General features: G+C 26.2%; 1 protein-coding gene across 1 annotated transcript; it reads right to left on the bottom strand.

The window, feature by feature from the left end:
* Window positions 1-6,044: 6,044 nt before the first annotated feature.
* On the bottom strand, window positions 6,045-6,968 carry LOC113869790 (cyclin-dependent protein kinase inhibitor SMR6-like). Its single transcript, XM_027506262.1, has one exon. It carries the CDS (start codon window positions 6,561-6,563, stop codon window positions 6,243-6,245), a length of 321 nt encoding a protein of 106 aa, XP_027362063.1. The 5' UTR covers window positions 6,564-6,968; the 3' UTR covers window positions 6,045-6,242.
* Window positions 6,969-9,645: the final 2,677 nt, after the last annotated feature.

Here is a 9,645-nt window from a genome sequence, read left to right as displayed (position 1 = left end):
CCTTCTTATCCCTTTCATTTGCATAGTATCGGTTAAGTTCAAACTATAGTTAATTAACCTACTCATCGTACATGCCTTACCCTTTCAAATTAGTGAAAAGTTATTAGTCCCTATCTTCTTCTTTTGCATCTTTTTTTAAATACTGTAATCTTTTATTCAAATCTTTTTATAATATTTTTATTCATTTTAATCTTTAAAAATAAATTTAAACATATAAAATAGTGTACTTTGATTAAAAATATTTTTATTATATTCAAACGAGTCTCATATTTCATAATTTTGAATTCAGGACGTATTTTTAAAGTTAACTCGCTTCACATAATCACGATTCTTGTTCCAGTTAAAAAGATGACTTAAATAAGTTTAAGTGTCTATAAATATAATTAAATATGGTTTTAGTCTTCAAAATTTTCTGCGTTAGTTTTGATTTTTATAAAATTTAAAAATATCTTCACATGAAAAATTTCAGCATTTAATGGTTATATGAGATGCATTTAAATATGTCTAATCATCAATTATTTTATGATATGTAACATGAAATACTTACATAAAATGTCACATCATAATAAACGATAATAGAGACAACTTAACAATTATATTTTGCACATTAATATTTTCAAAAATATTGATGCTACAATGTTTTGGCATTTTCCCCCAAATTTTCTTAGTTCTCTTGCTCTCTCTTTCTTTTTCTCTTTACATTTATATTCCTTTGATGATCTTAATTATTTTAAAAATTAAACATATTAAAATATATATTAACAAAATAAATAAAAATATTAAACTATTCCAAAAGATTATATTAATTTTCAACTGCATTGCTTATAGGTTATAGCATAATTATTTGGAAATAGGATATAAGCAGTTTTAGGTTTTTGTTTTTTTTTCATAGTAACGATAATTTTTGTATTGTCTACTAAGATGTTGAAAACAAAATTTTAGAATTTATTAATTATAAAATCATGCTAAATGATTTTATAGCTTAAAAAAGTTTTTAAAAATAATATAAGAAATATTAATTTATATTATTTTGACTACGGGCTAAATTTTTTAGATATGCCCCTGTTGAAAATGTGTTATTAATATGTATTTTCAATCTACAATTAATTAACGAATCAATGATATGTGAATGTGAGGAACTAAAAGTAGAATTTGGGCCGAGTGAAGGCCCAAATTGTAACAATCTAAATTCATTACCGGGACCAAGCCCAATGAATGTGACCCTGGGCCTTGACCCATTATCCGTCAGCATAAAACTACAAGACTTTTGCAGCTGACTATTAGTCAAGATTTCAAAACTTATGTGACGACACATATCTATTTTTTTTCTCGTAAAAATTATACATGATGCAAGATGAATGATCGACACAATCCCAACCGCCCAATAATTTTGTTAGTTGAATAGGAGTGAGATACGATAAAAATAAAATAAATTTTTGTTATATTTAATGTATCCAGACTTAATAAAAAAATATAATATAAATATATAGAAATAATAATTTTTTTGTTTATATTTATTAAATTAAATTTTGATTTTTTATGAGTTATTTATTTTAAATTTATAAAAAATATATAAATAATTCAATATATTTTTTAATTTTAAAAGCATATAAAAATAGAAAAGAGAGAAAAATGAAAGAGACGTAATTAGAGGAAAGAGAAATAATAAAATATTTTAAAAAAGATAGTTATTATATTTTTTAAAATAAATAAATCTTAATTAAGAATATGTTTGATTTCTTTTTTAAAGATAGTTTTCTGTTTTTAATTTCTCTATACCACTTTGACTTGTGGCATTGGATCATTGGGATGAATATAATGAAGTGGTAAAAGAATATTGTAGTGTAAGATCCATGGGTCAATGTCTGAGTGATATTTTTTAGTAAATAAATATATATTTTATACTATGAAACAACGAGAAACACGAATGCTTACATATTAATTTGCATTATTGTTATGTAACTACGTACAAATAATATAAATATTATATTATTTATTTTCTTATTTGTGGCTTTTCTTATAGCAATAGTAATTAATGATAATCGATATACATAAAAAGTGATAAGATTTCCCTGAATTACTAAAGTTGATCCACGTCTTCTCTGTATGGATGTGTACATGCACGAAAGAAGAACGTTATCCACTATCCTTGATTTAAGACCTTTGCTTCTGTGTCTTCGAACCTGTACAAAACTAGAACTGTATTTTCAGATAACTGAAGACCTATGCAGCACCCAAGTAACACGTTAAGTAGACCGTCTACATCTCCAAAATTGGGGCCTCCCCAAAGCTTTATTTGCGGAGATCTATGTTATAACATCAAGATTGTTGAATGGTAGAAAACTAAAATGTTCAAGTAAATGAATTCAAAAGACAACGAATGGAGGCACAGCATAACCAATCAGCAGGTTGGAGAGAAAGTTAAAATATTTTTCCAATAAATTTGCAAAACATAATATTGGTCAATCATCTTGGTGCAAGATTATTAATTTCGTCAAAATTCCAATAAATTGTTAATTAAAGGTTTAAGTGTAAGCAATTTATAAAGGGATGTCGTAATTTTGAAACATCACAAATAATCTATCACAATAAGATATACTTGTCTATATTGGTCATGGATGGATAATTAATTTTCTTTGGATGTTAAATCTTTCTCACTAAATGGGAAAGTAGTCAGGATTGAAAGGAAAACCTAACTCATACATTATTATGTCCATCCTAATAATTATTCTCAACTTAGGATGCTAAGGAATAAGCTTATACTAGGCACCTAACATATCAACTCAATGGAGCATGAAACATGTCTAAATACTTAAAAGGGTCAGCCTTAACCCAGTTTCTGACTCTCATTTAGATTGACCCATCAACCCAATATATATATGTCTAAATCATCTCAATTAATGGCAACCTATACAATGAAAAATACTAATAATAGAGATCATTATTTTTTTTAATTAATCTAAACACACACTAAGACTTGTACCTTATTTGATCAGTAGATCATATCCCACATATAAACAAAAAGCTAGGGTAAAGTTTATAAATAACTGTTCCGCTTGATAAATTTCCTATAAATATAATTTATATTGTTGATATATCTTAATTTTAAATATATTTTTCTGTCTCTCTAAATATTAATAATTGTTTAATTTGTTTCCTCATTTTTTAAATGCTATATTTTTTTTTATACTTTTCTTTTATATATAATTTCTCTGTTAGTTATTTGTTTATTTTATCTATTAAGTGTCATTTTTCTTATAACTTTCTTTTCCATCTAAATATCGTCAAATTTATTTAGTTTTCCATTTTAAGAGCTATATAAATACTTAACCAGTAAATTAAACAAATGACAGAATAACAAAGAGACAACACATAATACAAAGGGAAAAATTTTAGAAGGAATAGTTTATAATTTTTAAAAAACGAGAAACTTGTGACCTTTTAAGAATAAAAAAATATAACTAAATATACAATAACATTTAATGGTAGCCTTAGAGAGAACAAATCAACATGCTCTAAACAAGTATGATAAAAGAAATGATATATATTAAAAACATATTCAAATAATAGAACTCTTAAGTCTGCGTGTTATATTGGAAAGAATGTACATTAGTAAATTTACACTAAACTCATACTGTTATTAATATATAAACATCAATGCTTCACATTTCTTAATGCATCATAAAGTGTTAAAATTCCTCCTTCCATTGTCGGTCCTAACCCAGGACCTTGGCTGTATTTTGCATGCAATGACACATCGGTATAACAATCTACCCGAACCCTAGTTAAACTGGGATATTCAATTGATTTCATCTTTAATAATCATGTCATAATGCTGTCACACTATTAAAAAATTCATCATTAATTAGCAAATAAAATTTCAAGTATTAGTATATTTTTTTGTTGATATACTCTTTATTTTAAAAAATTATTAATATAGACTTTGAAAGTTTATATTAACAAATAATACGTTATATTAACATCTGAGGCATTGCTAATATATATGTATTAGTCAAACTAATAAATTTTTTTGTTAAAACAAAGTTATACTAATAAAAATTAATCTAAAACAAAACTATTAATAAATATGAATTTTTTTAGTCGTCCATGTTACCGATTACCTAATTATATAAGTATATAACATCTGGGTTATACTTTCGTTCCTATAGTAGTTGTTTATAGTAAGTTGGTTCATGGTTGTAGAACCACCAACCACCCCAAATCTTTTATATAGAATATTTGAAAAAAACAATTAATAAAAGAATTATTTGTTCCTTGTCTCCCTCCATAGAAAAACAAAGGAAAATTAACGAATTGCTAAAATTAATGAATATATGTGGGTATATGCCAAACAACATTGTTTCTCTCCATGTGGTCTCCAATAATGAGATTCAATTAAGGATTAATTAGTATATAATAAGCTAATCCACTACACCCCACTCCAAGCCAAGCAAATTCTGCAGTCTTCAGTATTTCTTTTTGGTACAAATCTTCAAGTCTTCTTTAGACGTGTTAGAATGCCATTCCCTCAATGACAGGCTCCGATCCCGAGAATCATTGTTTAAATCACAAAACCAGATGAACTCCCCCTGACCACTATTGCAACATTTGCTTTGCCTTTTCTTGCATCTTCCCACTATCGGAATTTTGCTATGTCTGTGTAAACATTCATTATTTGATATATAGTACTAGAATAGGATAAGATAACAATGACAATAAATTAGTAGCGTTCATTCGGTCAATTATTGACCTTCAATTTTTAGCTTTTGAAGTGCAAAAATGAGAGCCATTCAACTAGCATAGGATCCTAATCTTCCCCTCCACGTGATTTGTCGCTTTACACCGTATGACTCCATGAACTAATATTACAAAAGAATTTACAGAGAACCTTCCCAATCTTAACATGAGTCCGAGGTGGGTGGAGGGTCATTTGCACATAAACTTATGCATGTCGCTTAAGAATATTTTTTTAGCATAATGCCTCTGTAATATATTTATTTATTTATTTACATTATTATCACACTCCTCTATCTTTTATGATAACAAAGAAGGAGAGAGAAATTTAATTTCAATGCCTTTCTCGTCCTTTTTTTTTTTTTACCAGAAAAGAGTATAGAGTAAGTGTACAAAAAATAATAAACTAAGGTGTAAAAATAGCATTGCCATTTTTTTTTATCTCGAGACTATTTTTAATAAATTACTTTCTCTACTTTAAAATTGCTTTTATTAACATCCTCTCTTTGCTTGTTTGGAAAGCTTTCAAAATGTAAGGATGTTTTTGTCAAATTTTAAATAAAAATTAGAAATTTTTTAAAACCTGACTTTTTTGAAAAAAATTGTACCATATAATCGTAAACATAAAAAAGAAATATCTAAAAAATTTGTAGACTTTACCACTGTAGTTGTTGGCGCACTGAATGTTGAAGAAAAAGTTAATTAATTGAGATGTGGGACACTATATGTAAGACCCTGAACTCTAAAAAGAGAAAGATGACAGCAGACTATGAAAGTAATTGGGCCTAAAACTAGATGACCAAGTGGGGCTTTGGTCTCAGTCAATCAACAATAAGAAGCATCTGTGGGTCGCATCTGCCTACCCCGTTTGAAAAGGATTTCACTCCTCCTTTGCATTTTGAAATTCTCTCTCACACACGTATTTAGATGCTTGGCTTACCTTGGATTTTTGACCTAGATTTTCTCATTCTTGCGCATGGTCATGAACAGTGGCACACATAGGTACTCAAAGTTACAGGAATTAAACTAGTTCACTTCTGTACATTTACATAAATCAATAGATAGATGGAGTACTTTTACCTAATAACAGATAAGGAAACGTGTCTTTTATGCATTATCAAACGAATTTGAGAACCACGCAGCAGACAAAGTCAATTCAATTTGACGTCATCAGCTACCTCAACAGAAATAGAATCTCTTCTTGCAAAGAGACACAATGAAACGAAACTAACACAAACTAAAATTTAGAAGATCAAGCATGCAATTGCAAGCAAATTAAGAAGTCATTTTTATTTGTTTATTCTGCCCTTTATACAAATACCCTAATCTCTAAACTCCTGAATTAAGCTCCTAGCTAGATTAACTGAGAATAAAAACGACTTGAACTTGAAAATAAAAATTAAAAAAGTTACACATTACACAACAGAACTAAGTGCTAGCTAGCTAGCTCGAATTAATTAACTAGCTAAGGGTGGTGATGGATGGTTATTAATTTCCCACCTCAACGATCAATTAGCCCTTTCAACATGGCGTATAAACACAGTTTCTAAGTCCGGTGGAGTGAAGAACTCTCTAGCTCCACCACGATAGTTGCATTTCAAAGAAGGTTTTCGCTTCCTAGGAGCTGGCGGGCACTTCAACGAGGTCTGAATCCTTGCTTCTTCCCCTTTTGGCGTCGTTGAACACTCTTCCATGTCACCTTCTTCTTGTTCTCCTTTCTCCACCGGAGTGGTATATATTGGCTTCAATGGAGCTCGTAAAGCGATTCCAGCAATGACCCATTTTCTACTATCTGACTCTTCCACTTGTGGCTTCTCAGAGAACCCCATATTTAACCCCTAAAAAGTGTTTCAGGGAACTATATGTATTTGTATGAATAGCAGGGAATAAGGGAATAAAGATGATTTCTTTTCTTTTCTCCCCTTATTCGTGTTCGCTACTCTTTCGGGTGTAAACTGGGAGAGGAATCAGATGAAACCAGTAGGAAAGTGTTGACTGGGGAAAAGAGACTAGATGAGGAATAAAGAGAAAAATTATGAAAAGTTTGCACTGAGAAATATGAAGAAGCAAATTAAAGAAAAAGGAGCTTTGGTTGAGGTTCAATGGAAGTGTTTCTTTAAAGCTTGTTGAAGAGTGAGGGGACAAAGGAAAAGCGATGTAGAAGAGTTTAGAGACTTTTATAGGGCTTTTGGTGCGCGTACGTGTAAAATGATTACAAGGGGTTTAGGTATATGGAAAATATTCGAAAAATGATACCCACACTCAGTAGTAAATATTGCTATGGTTCTAATAAAAAAGAGCTGAGAATAAAATGAGATTAACTCTAATTAAATAGCAAAAATTGTATCGACTTTTAGTGTGATGCATTTTCTAAACTCATGAGAATCTAAAGATGGCTTGCATGAAGTTTAAGTAACAACGTGAAGTATAAATTTCATATATTTTTTTTTAACGAATATACACTCAAGTATTTTTATACTTTAAGATACTGGTTAGCAACGTACTATAAAGTACAAATTTGTTAAAAATCTCGTACTGTAAAATACTTTATTGCTAAATAATTATACGTATTATTGTCATTGTATTGTTACGACTTCCTAAATTATGATGTAATGAATTGTCAGACAATGTTATTATTATATTTATTAATTTTACGTGTAAAGTTTAAAATATTTTTTGAACTACTTAAGATGATAAAATGCAAAGACATAAAAGCATTACATTTGTATACATAAATAAATTATTCCTTATCCTCTAAAGCTTTCAATCCTTTTTTCTTTCTAAAAAATAAAATCACTCCTTTTCAACTTATTTTCTCATTTTTTTACTTAACTCCCTTAAATTTTGAATTAACGTGAAAACAATAAATATTATTGAAATGTAATTAATAAGTCCAAAAGTATAATTAAATTAAGCAAACAATAAGAGGATTTTGCATTATTTTTATTTTAACCCGAATTTCGAGCGAGTTTAATAATTCAAAAGAAAAAAAATAGAAAGGTATTTTGACAAAGTGTAAAATTAAAGGAGATCACGCAACTTACCATATACATTCACAAATATTAAGGTTCAAAAAAATGAGAAAGCACTAATAGAGTGAGCCTTGAAATTTTACTATAAAAAAAGTTCATTAAATTACTTTATTGGGTAGCACAGTCCATACTATTATTAGCAATTCCCAAAACAAATTATCGTTTGTGAGGTTACATGTTTACCTACAACCTCCGATATTCTTATAACCCATTTGGCAACGGCTTCAGTATCTAAATTCGTGTTTAAAATTGTAAAAATAATATTTAAAAATTATCAAATTTAATTTTAATTTATTATAATTATATTTACTTTTAAAGATAAGCACAAGTAGTAATTAAAAATATATATCTTTTATGATGAATTAATTTTTTATTAAATTTTATTGCAAGTATTTTATTATTAAGTATTTTTGAAGTATTTGTTAGCATTTTTATCATAAATATATTTTTAAAATGTTTTTTATTTGTGCACCAATAATAAATTAATATATAATAAATTTTTATTAAAATATAGGTGTTAATGTTATTAATACATTAAATTCAATAATGTCACAGAATATTTAATAAAAAATTATTATCTATATATTCTTATTATACCCTTAAACACGTGTTAAAAATTATTTAAATTTTTTTTTACTAATTAGTACTCTAAGAGTGTTGGTTAAGAAAGTAAAAATTATTATATTTTATTAAAAACTATATAAAAAATATATTTTAGACAAGAATATTTAAATATAATATTTATTTAATTTTTAAACATCGATATTTTATTAAAGATAAAATATAAGTATAATATTACTCCAACTCATTACATCTCTTAAATACAAATTATTTTTTTAATTTTAGAACCATCAATCTTAAGATTGATTTAAAATATTTATAATTTTTATTTTTATTAAAAATAAAAAATATTTATTATATTCAAAGTATAATACATATTTTTAAGAAATATTAACTTTAATCCTAAATTAAACAAATAAAAATAGAAAAATAATGAAAAAGTTATTTATTTTTATTGAGAATGTAATAGTATAATAAATATTAATATTTAATAAACTTTACTATTTTTAAATACTTGGAATCAATCTTAAATACTAAATTTAACTAAATCGTTAAAAATATATTAATTTTAGATATTTTAAATCAGTTATATGGACTTGTGTGGATTTCTTTTAATTAAACTCAAGTTTTAATTTGCTTAACCAAAGGTAAATACCTTTTTTTTATTTTTTTCCCTCTTTGACACTTTAATAATTTTATTTATTTGTTATTTTATAAAATTGATAAAATATAATAATTATATAAAATTTTAATTAATATAACAAATAATTAATATATATAATATTTAAAATCTGAATTAATTTCTAAATTTTTACATAAAACTTTAAACATTATTAAACATTTTAATTAATAAACACCACCCGACATTTGCATAGCAAATTAGGAATTGGAAAGACAAAGATACGTTATAAACGTCGAAGAGACCGGCATTCAATGCTTGAATGTTAAATCAACAAAGAAGTTAGTGTTTTTTTGGATTAATAAAAGGGAAAAAAAAGTAAATTATTAACATAAGTTTTTAAAAATAATTTTAAGCATGAGTCTAAAATTAATAAAAATTATTTAAAAAATCCTTATTTCAATTTTAAAATTTAATTTTAAGTAATTAAAAGTGATAAATTTTAAAAAAATAATTTTCAACCTTTTATAAGAATATTTTATCTTTTTTTTTTCAAGATTTTAAGGGTATTTTTGTTTTTTCTGTATTTATCCTTCATTATTTAATCTTTTTTAACATTATAATAATCAATATTAAAAATTGCATTAATTTTAATATTTAAATTTGTATTTAAACAACTAAATAAATAAAATTTATTAA

This window comes from Abrus precatorius, unplaced genomic scaffold (genome assembly GCF_003935025.1).
Source record: "Abrus precatorius isolate BTA unplaced genomic scaffold, Abrus_2018 Scaffold6, whole genome shotgun sequence".
Taxonomy (NCBI): Eukaryota; Viridiplantae; Streptophyta; class Magnoliopsida; order Fabales; family Fabaceae; genus Abrus; species Abrus precatorius.
The sequence above is the reverse complement of the archived record's forward strand: the minus strand, read 5'-3'. Positions and strand labels throughout refer to the sequence as shown.